Below are 14,345 nucleotides of genomic sequence, written 5' to 3'. Positions count from 1 at the left end.
TGTTAGCCACGTCCACTCTGACTCATTAAAATTCCCTCTCTCGCTCTCCCCTCTTCCACAGATAACGTGGAGCCTGTTTCTGGAGGATGGTGGCATCACAGTTTAGAAGGGACCTGTGTCCCTGAATGAATGTCCAACTGCATTAGACTATGAGATGGGTGAGCAGTTAAGCTCTGAGATCTGAGGGTTTACTCGTTACTGCAGCAAAGCTTAGTGTCCCCTAACTAAACTGAAGATCCTGACACTTCCAAGGGGCACAGTTCCTAAGACAGGACATCTTTACCTATTTCCTGTCCCAGAGTGAGTTCCTCTCTCTCCTGCCTCACCCTCCTCAGGGAGTGGTGACCAGCCTTCTCCATCCCCACCTCCTTGTGAGAAGGTCTGAATTCTAACACCCAGATTCACATTCACAGTCTCTGCCAGGGTATCCATCACTCTTGTACAAGTTGGTTCCTTGTGGCCAGCATGGAACTCCCCAAGGGAGTGCTTAGATCAGACCCTGCCATCACGTCCACTGCATCACCTTGGTCTGTGCCTCAGTTTCCCCACACATACCATAAGGGCCTAAGAAGGCCTTTCCTGCTCTGATATCTGCAAGCTGATGAAAGCACATCTGAAAGGGGTGGTGCAGCCAACATCCAGCCCACTGCACCAGTCCAGCCTCCACTTATTCATGACCGTGAACTGCCATCACTGAGTAAACGCACGTTATTGAGCCTGAGCACACTTCCCGGCGTCCTGCTCCCACCTTCCCTTCTCCTGCTCGGACCTGGCCAATTTCCCAGCACACCCCTCTCCAGAGCGTCCCATATCCATCCTTCAGACCCCCACTGCCTCCGGCCCCTTTTCTACCCTGACACCTGCATCTAGGCCTTAAGCAGGGTGGAGAGTTTCTTCTCTTATCAGTCATTTTACTGCCCCCTCCTCCTTGGTTACACAGTAATTTGGAGCAGAATTCCTGGCAAGAACAGACTGTCAGCTCCCAGCCAACAGTTTATGGGACAGAGAGAAAAGGTCCCTTCGGTGCTATCTCGGAGACAGGTAAGAGGGTGCAGGCAGGAAAGAAGTGACAGGACTACAAGAAGGAGGGGAAGGTACCCCAGGCCAGGTGACCGAGGAGAGAGGACTGGACATGCGAAGTGTGGTCTGGGAGACAAGGACAGAAGAAAGCCAGGGCCGATCCAGAGACGACTGAGAAGGATCAGACTCCACAGCCCCGACCCAGAGAAGGGACAGGCCTGGCAGTGACCCAACGACCCTTCTCCTCAGCCTCCACCTGCAGGACAGCAGAAGCACTGACACTCTAGAAGGCACATTCTGGAGTCTGGCAGCAGCAGACTTGAAGGAAGTCCAGAGGGGCTTCCGGGAAGACCTTTCAAGCTGCAGTGTGGCCCAGGACTGACTTGGCCACCTAGGACCCAAGGCTGGCATTCCAGCCTCCCAGAGGCTGGCCAGAACCAGCAGGAAAGGGCCATAAGGCAGAGAAAGGGCAAAGGTGGACACACTGCCTCCAGAGCTCCTCAGAGGCAGACACCTTCTTCCTTCCACCCCTGACCGCCTTTCCTTGTTTTCTTTTTGTTCCCCACTGGGCAGTGACCTTCAGGACCCTGGCCTAGGCTGGTGATTGTGAAAGCAGTTGCCTCCGAGAAGACCCTTCTCTTGAAGACTGAACCCCAACTTGGCAATGGGGGTTCCTTTGACGTCAAGCTGGAGAGGACAGTGAGCCTGTGGGCACAGGATCCGGCACCTTCCAGCTCTTCCGTTGGGATCTGCCTCCTTGACCCAGGGGGTTTTGAAGTGGCCCATGGAAATCCCTGTGGAGACGGAATCGTGCTTGGATAACCTGACAGGAAGTTCCCTGTTCTCCACTTCTGTGTGCTCTCTTGATCCCCAGAGGTGCCCAGGAGGAAGTACGCTGCCATCCACTGGCCTTTTCCTGGGCACACATGGAGCCCCCCGCAGTGGCCCTCCTCACAGCCACCCACAGCATGTGCCAAGGTGAGCCCTGCTGTCCACAGGATGTAGAGAGGAAGAGCCCGGGATGCTGCGAGGCCCCAAAGGAGCCGTGCCTGTCCTTTTCCATCGAGGCAATCCTGAAGAGGCCCAGTGAGGGGACTGCCGTGGTTAAGCCAGAAGGCACAAGTGGAGCGGGCACTAGGCGAGCCGCAGCCACAGGCTCCCGGCTGGAAAAGCCCCCACAGGACCAGCCCCAGGGTAAGTGTCTCCTGATCTTTTCTTTCCACTCCCTGGACTCCAGCTGGGCCCAGGCAGAGAGATGGCTGTGCCGTCCATACCAACAGAACAGAGGGTTATAAAATTCAGAGAGATACCAGGCTCTGGGTTGCCTTAGACACCTTTCAATCTAGCCCAGAACTGTGGTTTCCCAGATGCGAACACCAAAGCTCAATTAGTCACAGAAGGCAGAGGCCAGGGCTTGCTCCAGTAACTAGGCCACAGCTTAGAATGCTAGTCACCTTCCATTCAGCACTGATGATGGGCTCGGCATGCTACTTTAATTTCAGTAGAGAGGCATGATGACCGTAACTGGACAGATGAGGAAACTCATCTGAGAAAGAGAAGAGGTGAACAGTGTTGCGTAGCTAGTAAGCCACAACCCAAGATCAGGACCTGCCACTGGCTGCCCCAAACCCCTGCTGAGTTCGCACATTCTTCCCTTCCTAAGCTGAGTACAGTCTGCACAGCTTCTAGTGGCTGAAGCTTTGCCCGGGGTCTGCCCACCCTGATCGCCCTCCCCAAGCTGGTGGCCACCCCAAGGCATGTCCTTGAATACCAGTGACCAGACAGATTTCAGGGCCCTTCTGGAGAGTCAGCACGAGGAGAGGAGAGGCAGCGTTAGGGGACTGAGGTGGACACGCACCCCCTGCTGACAGGCAGGAACCCGGAGTGTGGGTCTCAGCTCTGCGCTGGTCTGCCATGTGACCTCAGTGCAGCTTTCCTTCCCCTGGCCTGACAGTGGCTGGTGGCAGAAAGAAGGTCGCCCTTTCTAGGCCTCCACTGAAGATACTGACATGTCCCAGGTCAGCTACCCTGCTGGCCCCTGGAGCAGACTCCAGCATGAACTAACCACATAGCAGCCGTGACGTTGGGTCGTGCCCTGTGGCTCTCACAGCACTTTCATGGCCATTTTCTCACCGCATGGTCACATCCGTCAGCCCCATCTTATAGCCAATGAACCCAAGAAGAGAAGAGAAATCACTTGCAAGAACTACGTGAGTCGTTAGCACTAGAATCAAACCCTGGTGGCCTGAGACCCTCCACCCTAGATTGTTCCTGCACATAGTTTAAAGTTTAAATCCATACATCTCCCACCTGCTGGAATTCAGCATTTCCAAAAGCTCAGCGAAGGTCCCACTGACAGTTTTCAAGATAGCTTTGTGGGGCACGCAGACAACGATTATTTATGTCAATAGTTCAGTAATGAACTTCTACACTAGCCTTCTATTTATGATGAAAGATACTAGTTATCCATTTATGGTCATCATAAGAAATTTTCTTTTAAAATAAATGTTTTTACATGAGAAAGACAAAAAAGTCTATTTCGGCAGTTCTAAGTGAATCATAACACAGATGCGAGGTCACCTGTCAGAAACCACAAATGTCACCTGCGGAAATTGCATACGAGCTGGAGTCCATGAAACATGCTGCGTAAAGAGTGCAGGGATTTAAGAAACCTGCCCTCTAAGCCCAGATCTGGCACCTATTCCCAGGAGATCCCCAGGCAAGTCACTTCTATCTCTGGGCCGCAGTTTCCCCACCTGTAACGTGAAAGAGCAGAGCCAGAGCATTCTTAGGTCCCTCCCATCTCTGACACTCCATGACTGAGTCAACAGCAAACTAGTTGCTGGAAAACCTTGGAGGACTGCCTCATGGTCATCCTCCATGGCAGAATCTTCCTCCCTGAGGAACGAGCAGTCGCCATGCCAGGTCTGGCAGGAGCAGGGTGACTGGGAGGCGGACACACCTCTCCCTGCCCTCACAGGAGCCCCCAGCCCAGCCCTGTCGTGTTGCTGCTGATGATGCCTGTCCTCTGTCCCTTCCCTCATTTAGGACCCTCAGCAGGAAAGGGCAACAAAACCAGAAAGAGCAATGCCTTTCCTGGCCCAACAATTGCAATGGAGGAATAAATTCCTCTTCGTCTCCACTTGACATGTAAAGGGCTGCATGGAGTGGCTGACTGACATCACCTCCACACGCCAGTCACCTGAGGAGTGTGTTAAAATGCAGCAAGTCAGGCCTGGCATCCAAGACTCTAAGTCTAGGGTAGAGCCCAGGAATCTGCATTCTAACAAGCTCTCCCAAATGATTCTGAGCTTGGTGGTCCAAAGACTACTCTTGGGAAAGTCTGAAGCTCAGGGAGGGCAGGTGGCTTGTTCCAAGCTACAGAGCCAGTTCATGCAAGAGCTACGACCAGGCCAGTTGCCCAGGCTCCAAGGCCAGTGCAGTGCTCTGCCTGCTTTGTTTCTCATGGCGGGGACCAAAGTTGCTCCCCACATCTTCCTACTCTTGTGGAGACCCTGGCGATCTATGGGTTGGACCCTCCCCGGTCTTGAGTGAATGGCAAAATCCAAGTGGGTCTCCCTAGCTGGAAGGATGCTGAGCCCAGCTGCCCTCTCTCTCTTCCCAGGAAAGGCAGGACCCCTGAAACCCTATTTCCTTGTGTGTTCAAGAGCCATTACACTCATTCAGTGGGTAACTGCTGAGTTCTTACTTAGGCCAGGCTGGAGGCTGGGGAGGGAAGGGTGAGTGAGACCAGCACAGTGACCGTCCACCTGCAGTGGGCATGGTCAGCAGTGGTAACAGTCCCTGGCAACACCATCTTGAGGTGGCATTGACTTCGCCCATCATGTCTGATGGAGCTGATCAGCGGGACCACGGAATCCTTGGCATTTGACAAATACCCTATAGCAGGGGTCAGCAAAGTTTTTCTGCCAAGTGCCAGATGGTAATTTTAAGCTCTGATGGCCAGATGGTCTCTGTCACAATTACTCAACTCTACGGTCAGAGCTGAAGATCACCTGCAGATGACGTGTAAAGGAATAGGTATATTTATGTGCCCATAAAGCTTTATTTAAAACGGCAGGCGGCAGGCTGGATTTGGCCCTCATGCCGTAGTTCATCAACCCGTGCCCCTAACTCATTAGTGTGGCATTCAAAGTCCTTCATGAACTGACTTTCTCGTCCCCAGGCTCATCTCCCATCACACACACATGAAGCTACCCTCCAACCTCCAAACCCTTCCTGCTCTTCAGAGGCTGCCGCACCCTTGCTGTTCAGGGACCACGGCTCCTCCTGCCCCTTCTTTCTCCACTTCCTCCTCTTCTCCCTGCATTTGTTCCCCATAGTTGTCATAACAAATCACCACAAACTGAATGGCTTAAAACACAGCAATCTATTCTCTTACAGTTCATTCTGGAGGCCAGAAGCCTAAAATCCAGACATGATTCCATCTGTAGGTTCCATCTGTAGGTTCCAAGGCAGCGTGGGCTCTGTGCCCCTCTCCTGGCTTCTCACTCCGAGGCCTTCTTTGGCACGTGGATGCATCACTCCAATGACTGTCCCCATCTTCACACACATGGCCTTCCCCTCCGGGTCTGTGTGTGCGTGCCAAATCCCCCTCTCCTTTCATTTATAAGGACACCAGTCATTAGATTTGGGACCCACCCTAAATCCAGGATGATCTCATCTCAAAAGCCTTAACTTAATTATATCTACAAACACCCTATTTTCAAATAAGGTCACATTCACAGCAGTTACCGGGGTTAGGATTTGGACATATCTGGGGGTTAGGGGAGCACCGTTCTACCCACTACTCCTTCCTCTTGCTCCTTTCTGTTCCCTGCCCCCTCCTCCTCCCCTGCATTGCTCTGCTCTGCTCCGGGCACGGGGAGAGGCTGCCCTGACTCAGGCTGCAGCCCAGCCTGTGACGTATCTCATCACCCTGTGACTAACAGCTCTGGCTCTCAGCCAGGTAGACCCAGGGCTCCCATCAGAGTAGACAGGAGCAGGGCATGAAAACGTGGAGCTCAAAGCTTGTACGTCTCCCAGGATAAGTGTGGTTTGGTCTCCCTCCAATGGACCCTGTCTCTCAATCCCTGCCACCAGAGCCACAAACTAACCTGTAACCTGGCTCCGGGGCACCTGGTGGCTGATTCTAGAACAGAGAAAATGGCTCAGTCTTAGGCCCTGTGGAAGCACAAGAAAGTACAGGCATCACCTCTCCTAATACAAAAACACTATATCAGTGTGGATTCCTCTAAAAAAGCAGACCGTGGGGAAAGGATGTGAGCACCAGTAGCTGATTTGGGATGCGCAAGGAACACCAGCAGGAAGGCAACAGATAAACGTGTGTCATTAAGCCAGTGACCCTGTGGGTAACTGAAGCTCAAATCCTTTGGGAAATGGAGCACATATATTCCTCAGAAATATCCAGGGCTTGGCCCATAAAGACAAATCCTGGAGGTATGAAGTTGATCTGGAGCATGGAAATGTCTGGGGGATGCGAGCCAGGCACTGACAACATCTGCTGTGATCATAGGACCCAGAATGTCAGAGCTAGGAGAAGTCTGAACATGCAGAGAAAGAGGCTACAAGTGTCAGCTATAACTTAAATTTGATTTATCCATTGTATTCTTTATCCAGGCATACAACAAATAGCTACTGAATATCTACTGAGTGCCAGGCATATCTATTGCATGACAAATCATCCCAAAACTTAGTGATTTCAAATAACAATAAATATTTATTATCTCACTCAGTTTCTGGGGATTAGGAATTTGAGAGTGACTTAACTGGGTAGTTCAGGCTCAGGGCCCTCATAAGATTGCAGTAAAGGAACTGTTGAGGGCTGCAATCATGCGAAGGCGGGACTGGAATAAAAGATCTGCTTCCCAGGTGGCTCACGTGCTGGTAAATGGTGCAGCTGCTGGTGGGAGGCCTCAGTTCCTCCCCGTGCAGGAGTCTCCACGTGCAGCTTGGGAGTCCCCACAAAATGGCAGATGGCTTCTCTCAGAGTGTGGCCAAGAGGGAGAGAGCCAGGGGAAGCTGCGTCCTTTCATGACCTCACCTCGGAAATCACATCGTGTCACTTGCACTGCGGTCCACTTAGTAGAGATGAGTCACTAAGCTGGGCCCACATGAGCATAGCCCTGCCCTCTGTAGTCTAGCAGGGGAGACAGACAGCCATCGAGAACCAGGAATGGAAATACAGTCACAACGGAGACGAGTGCTGGGGACATGGGAACATGATGCTCTGAGGGCCTATTCCAGGGGAGAGTTGGTCTGTCAGGGAGGTTGGGGACAGCTTCCCAGGGAAGGTGATGGTTGAGCTGCAATCTGATGGCCTGAGCACGGTGAGAGGGGGAGGGCAGCCCACACAGGGGAAGCCCCAGGGCATGGACCGACTGGTAGACGAGATGTTCTCAGAGGAGGTCTGTACTAGCCCATTTCTGTTGCTTATAACAAAAGACACAGAATTGGGTGATTTATAAAGAAGACAAAATTTATTGCTCACAGTTTCTGAGGCTGGGAAATTTAAAGTCCATCTGGTGGTAGCAACAGTGACTCAGGGGTCTCCCATTACAAGACAGTGGAAGGAGAGAAAGCAAGCTTCTCATTCACTCTTTTTAAAGCCGTCAGAACCACGCCCCTGACCACCATTATTAATCCATTCACTACTGCACAGTCCTACAATCCAATCACCTCTTCAAGGCCCCACCTTTCAATTACCATAATAGGATTTCCCACCCTCTTAACAGTCAAAGTGGAGGTCAAGTTTCTAATACATAAAACTTGGGGGACACAATTCAAGCTTCAGGGAGTTTGGGGGGGGGGAAATAATTCAATCCACTACAAGGTCTGGGAGATAGAAAGGGGCCAACCCATACTGAGACTTGTAGGTCACAGTAGAGATTTTTATTTTTGCTTTTTCATTTCAAGAGGAATGAAGAAACATGTTAGGGCTTCAGGCAGGAAAGGGTACAATGGCCAACATTAATAAGAACCCTTTGGTTCCAATTGATAAAAACTGTCATAGGTTGGCTAAAATAGAGAGGGAAATGTATTGCCTTGGAGGAAATTAAGAAATAGCACGAGGGAGCTATAGGAAGTCTATGGCCTGACCAAAGAGAGCGGCCAGTGCAGGTCAGCCTGGGGAGATTCCTGGCAGCACCCCACCTTCGTGTGACAGGAGGTGTCCCCAGCCTGCAGGAGGCCTCCAAAGGGTGTCCTGGAGCTTCTCCTTGAGGAACCCACTGCATTCGGAAGACAAGGAAAAGGCCCATTTCCAGAGACTTCACCAGTGACAACCCCCCACCACCCCACCCCCACCCCAGGCCTTTAGCTGCACAGCCCGGGCCAATTAGCAGGCAAAGAAGGAGGGAGCCGAGCTCAGAAAAACAACGGTCTATAATTAGGCGGCCTAATCACCTGTGTAAATTGTGTATTTCTTATGATCGATGTGCTAAACGGCTCAGGTTTAATTAAGTTCTGCTGACTTGTTCTCTTTGAAGACCCACTGAAGTGTAATTCACAACTTGCACAATTAATAACAGGGAGAGGAGCAACTTGAAAAGGGTGGCACTTCCCTGCCACCTCCATCCCCCTCTCCCCACCGCCTGCATGTGCCCACTCCCAGGGTGCCCTTGGCTGGCCACACTGGGTGGGCTGGGCTGTGACCACCTGCTTCTTGGCTTCTCTGCCAAGAACTTGCTAGGGAGATGCTGGGCCTGGAGGGAACTCAAGGATTTTCTCACTCCCAATCCAATGCTCCTTCTAGAATGATCCATCCTGCCTCAGAAAATGGGGCCTGATGTACCCATTGTCCTCTCTGGGCAGGGGCTCGGAATATCCCGGCCCTTCCTGGTGACTGACAATCCCATCCTGTGCACGGGCGTGCCCATCGATAAGCTCGTGTTTCCAGCCTCTTGTCTAATGAGGTTCCTTCTGCCACCTTCTCTGCTCCACACCCCACTTGCGTTGTTCTGCTTCTCGCTCTCATAACCGGCTGTGGCCTGTAACCCCAAGCTTCAGCCTTCCTGGCCCCCTCGCCGCCTCCTCCTGCATATGGTGGGAAAGCTGAAGGGTTGACCTTCATCCTTCCTGAGCCATCCCCTCAGACACTTCTCTTCCCTACCCCACCCTGCCCTGTGACCCACGGTCAGGTTGACTCTGCTCTGAGTCACCACCTAAGCTCCTGGGCACCTCCACAGGACATCCTCCATCTCCCAGGCTTCAGCAGTAAGATGAGTGTAGGGCAGCCCGGCCTTCCTCTTGCCTTCCTTACGCTTCCAGTTTCCCCCAAGGCCATCAAAGTCGGTGCTATATCTGTCAGATACTTTTGTTCCTAGAGACTTCTGAAAATTAGAGGAAATTGCAATGCAGGGAGAAACTTTAAGTTAGAAACAGAATATGCTTTATTTTGTTTAATTTATTTTTTTTTAATTTTGTTTAATTTAAATAACCACATGTAGTCAGACAGTGCAGCTCTAAAGAGTTAAACCTTTCAAAAGGTACAGCTCAGATCTTAACCTCGTTTCCCTGACTCCAGGTTCAAGTCTATTTGTCTCTCCCAAAATTGCTCTCAGCCTTCTGGTTGGGTGTCTCCAGTCATAAGTCAGGGATCCTCAACCACTGGGAATGACCTCGGCTCTGAGATCCTTCTTATTCAGTCTGGAATAACATCCCGAGAAAGGCTGTATGAGGACAGTGCTGACCGTTGACATCCCAAGAACCTACAGTCAATCTGGGGTGAGGGGTTTTGGCAATCTGAGTCCCACAGGCTAGTCCATTTGGAGCTCAGCCTCCATTTCCCATCAGTGTGAATTTTAGGCAGCCCTGTTTATTCTTGGAGAAGTCACTAGAGCTGTTAGACACACACACCAAGCACCATCATCATCACCATCTCTCAAGGACAAACACTTATCCTGAGAACGTATAGTTCATAGCTAATGAGAAAAAACATTTTTCTAAGCAGACTATAATTTTCCAGGCAGCCCCCTCTCCATGAAGTCAGCCGTCAAGTTATTATGCAGAATGGGCTTTAGATCTTTTGCTTCTGCACCCTACCTCCAAATTATGTTCTTCCAGTCCTGCTCAGAATAGGGAAAAGCTATATATACCTTAATAGCTGTCCCCTTAGTTACACAAGTGGAAGCTTTGAAATAATTATTTTATTAAGAAGTCTATTCTTAGTTATAAATCCTTCTTTTCCTGAGTTTCCTTCTGAAGGAAATGGAGGAGTGGCTTGTTTTTGTTATAATCTACCTTCTATTCCTAAACCTCTATTCTCCAGGTAATTTTGTGTCCTGTATCCTGGTTCTATACCCTACATTCACTCCACAGTTCCATATTCTCAGGAAAACCTCAACTCTATGCTGTTTGCCCAGCCAACCTGGAATCTTCCCTTCTGTCATTTTTTTTGCAACTTCCTATAGAACCACACTAAACCATTTACTATCATCTGAAATGCAGACCAAATGATGAATGAATGGGTTAATGCGATACTATCAAGCATGGCTTATTCATCTCGTACTCCTGCAGACAGGTCCTCGTTGCCTGTTAAATGCTAGGTGCACAAAAGACATTCACTAAATTATTGGCAATGGATTAACACTGCCTTTTATCTCTACATCAATCTGATTGGCTTCAGCTCTATCTCTTAAACACACCACCAGCTCTAATCATAGAATAAATATCTCTTTAAAAACAAAAAAGATTTAAAAAGCAGTGTGACTTGGGGAGGAGGAGGGGGTAGAGACAGAAATCAGACTCCTACCAAAGGTGGTTCACAAGCCAATAGCTTACTCTAGTGGGCAAGAATGTTTAAAACCTCGCTGTCCTACTCCAAGAAGCTTCCAACAGTCAGCAAACGTGAGCAAAAGAACTTTGAAGGTATAAAAAAGGATTAACAACCAATGTGAAGTGTGGTAGGGAGGAGCAAGACTGAAAGCAAACCATGAATGCTCATTTCTGCAACAGAGGCAGCTGGGCCTGGTGGATTCCAGTAGAGGAAATCTCAGGCAAGCCCGAGGCAAGGTCTTTTACACCATTCAGCCTCCACCTGAAATGAAAGAGGATTGTAGACTATCAGGGTGGATTTGGCCTTGGTGACTTGATCATTCAACCCCTCTTTTTCCCCCATTCTACAGATGGGGAGACTGAGGCCCAGAGGGTGAATAAAATGTGGCCCAAGTTGTAAAGTGGATCCAGGAACAGAGCTCAGGTCTTCTGACGTCCAGCTCAGTGGGTTTTCTACCGTCCAATGATAGCAGGATCGATAATAAGTTCACACACATAGTTAATCTCTTTAGTCATTAAACGATCACAAATGCAATCCGTTTTTCATTGAGTGTCTACTCCAATTCATAGTTTGTGGTGGTTTTACCTCTCTTATTTAGGAAAAAAGAAACTGGGCTGGGAGTTAGGAGACCTCAGGTGGAGCTCAGATTCCACTATCCTATCTGACATGTGACATCTGACATTGTACAAAATTTCTGACAAATCATGTAAAAGTGAATAGAGAGCCTCAATTTCACATTTACTCATTTAGAGCAAATATTTATTAAGCTCCCACTAGGTGCCAGTTACTCAGCCAGTCTAAGACACAGTCTCTGTCCTCCAGGAGTTCACAGTGTAGACGGAGGACAGCAGGCAAGCATGGGTCCCCTTGCCTTGAAGGCTTTGAGTCCTTGGAGCAAGTGTGAGTGTCCCTGGGACAAGAGATATCTAGGTTCTCCATCATTTTCTGAGACTAGATTTTTCTTATAGGAATGAGGAAGAAATTAGGAGAGGCATGGTAGTCAACTAGAATGGTGGGAATTCCATTTTCCCCAAAAGCAAAGGTGGTTTGGGGAGGGGGTTTGTGTCTATTCGACAACTCCTGCCATCACGTCATGTAGACTGTCTGTTCCAAGTGAGACTAGAATTGCAACCCTGTCCTCAGAAGTCCATGGTCAAGAGAACAAACCTACCAGCTTTGAACAAACCTACCAGAAGTCCATGGTCAAGAGACCAAACCTACCAGCATGTGCTTTGGTCCTTCCTCCAACGTCCACTGTCACTTGGCTCCATCCAGGAGCTGAGGGCAATGCTGGTTGATTCTTCTAATAAAACTTTACTGAGGGCCGGCCCGTGGCTCCCTTGGGAGAGTGTGGTGCTGACAACACCAAGGCCACGGGTTCGGTTCCTATGTAGGGATGGCCGGACAGCTCACTTAGGAGAGCGTGGTGCTGACAACACCAAGACAAGGGTTAAGGTCCCCTTACCAGTCACCTTTTTTAAAAAAAAAAAACTTTACTTAAAAACAGAAACTAGTTTGCTGTTGCCTGTTGTAGATGAAGGGGAGTGGCTGAAGGCATCTGAGCAGCAGAAAGGCACAATCCCAGAGGATTTTTTTAAGATGCTCATTTGGCCTCACTGTCCAGGGGGAGAGGAAGGATTAGCCTAGAGGCGGGGGTTTTAGGAAAGAGAATATTTTGAAGCTCTAAGCCAGAGGAGCCAAGGGCCAAGATTCAATACTGGCAGCAGGGGTTGAAAAGATAGAACAAGGCAACACAAAAGCCTCACTGAGGTGCTGACACCAGGGCCACTGGCCCAACTTGGACCCTCTTCCATGCAGAAGAGAGAAAGAGCAAGCGGAGGGTTCGAACCACCTTCACCACAGAGCAGCTGCACGAGCTGGAGAAGATCTTCCACTTTACCCACTACCCAGATGTCCACATTCGCAGCCAGCTGGCAGCCAGGATCAACCTCCCAGAAGCTCGGGTGCAGGTACAGCTGTCCCTGCCCTCATCCCTCAGCCTCGATGCACTGGGGACCAGGGGGAGGCACAATGCATCCTGGGCCCCTCTTGGCTGCCCCATCTGAAACTTTCCATTGGCTTTATCCCATGAGCACAGTTGTATTGGCCAAATATATTTTCCAGGAAACGAGGTCACCTTAGTTGCAAGATGGTTTCTCTCCTTTAAGTGGGAAAATGGAGCTCCATTGGGGATCGCCATTGATCTCTGCTTCTGTGCCCTTACTCCCCGCTTGGTCACGTTCCAGAACATCATTCACCATGCAGCCTCATTCACAAAATAGGTCCTTGGCAATCTAGACCAGGGGTCAACATACTTTTTCTGTAAAGGGGCAGATGGTAGCAACTTTAGGCTTTGAGGGGTACACGGTCACTGTCACAGAAACCATTCAGTGCTGCCATGGTAACACAAGAGCAGCCACAGACAATATGTAAACAAACGAGCATGGTGGTGTCCCAATAAAACTTTAACTATGAACACGGCAAGTCGAATTTTGTATAATCTGCCAGAGTCACAAAATATTATTCTTTTTTTTTTTATTTTTTTCCCCAATCATTTAAAAATGTGAAAACCACTTTTAGCTCATGGCCCATTCAAAAGTAGGTGGAAGGTCAAATTTAGCCTGCAGATTTAACTCCCCCACATTTGCCAACCCTGATCTAGACCACATGGGTATCACTTTGGAGGAAGCACAGAGAAGTAGAAGGAAGCCTGGATCCATGGTGAGAGACCTGGTTTAAACACCAACGGCCTAATCAATCATCTGTAATCTCTTCACCCCAGACTGTCTATTGCTTCATCTATGGTTAGAAATACAGTAGCTCCTGGTCACTCACCAGGGGTACATCCTGTGCTGTCCACACATCCCCAATTTTGTAAGTAGCACTCAAGCACATGAAGTTCCACCAAATCTAATTGTGGCCCTGTTGGCACTCTCTCTAAAACAACCATTCTTTTATTTTTTATATATATGTTTTAAACAAACCCATGGACTTATTCTAATTCAAAATCTGAACCAGGGCCCAGGTCAGCATTGCTCTTTATTTTATTCCAACCTTTTTTTCTTTGGCAAAAGGCCACCCATCCTAGACTTCTCCCTTTTTTCTTCCCATTTGGAATATGGCACCAGCTAAGTGTGTAGCACCTGCATCTGCTGTAAAGCCCAGAATTCAGCAGCTCCTCAGCAGAATTACCAAGCACAGATGGCCGCTTGTCAGGGACCATCGGGGCACTCATAAATACACGGAGCTGCCAGTGTTCAACCTGTAGATGCCAAGGGGCTCTCAGGGATTGCAAACTGGTGTTCTGCTGGTGAGTAACAGCCCACAAATGGGTTTTATTTGGTCTGCACAGTACTTTAAAACTCAGAAGCTTTCATATAAAAATCAGGATTTCCACCTTGGAAACTGGATAAACCTGCAACACTGTACTCACATTTCCACATGGTGGCTGTTGTCAAGAGCTGAGAAGCTGCCCTGTTAGACTCTGTTCACCACCAACCTCCCCCCACACACCCCCCACAATCCCCCG

The 14,345-nt window shown here is 49.6% G+C and overlaps 1 protein-coding gene across 1 annotated transcript in view; it reads left to right on the top strand.

Annotated features, from left to right (window-relative positions):
• Nucleotides 1-1,946: 1,946 nt before the first annotated feature.
• Nucleotides 1,947-14,345, top strand: part of ISX (intestine-specific homeobox) — a 14,263-nt gene continuing 1,864 nt past the window's right edge. Inside the window, exons 1-2 of the mRNA XM_008590226.1 lie at nucleotides 1,947-2,214; nucleotides 12,635-12,786. Of these exons, the coding sequence (XP_008588448.1) occupies nucleotides 1,947-2,214; nucleotides 12,635-12,786 (420 nt within the window). The remainder of the gene's footprint in view (nucleotides 2,215-12,634; nucleotides 12,787-14,345) is intronic.

This window comes from Galeopterus variegatus, unplaced genomic scaffold, assembly GCF_000696425.1.
Source record: "Galeopterus variegatus unplaced genomic scaffold, G_variegatus-3.0.2 Scaffold139, whole genome shotgun sequence".
NCBI classification, from domain to species: Eukaryota; Metazoa; Chordata; class Mammalia; order Dermoptera; family Cynocephalidae; genus Galeopterus; species Galeopterus variegatus.
Note: the sequence above shows the minus strand (reverse complement) of the source record. Positions and strands in the feature narration are given on the sequence as shown.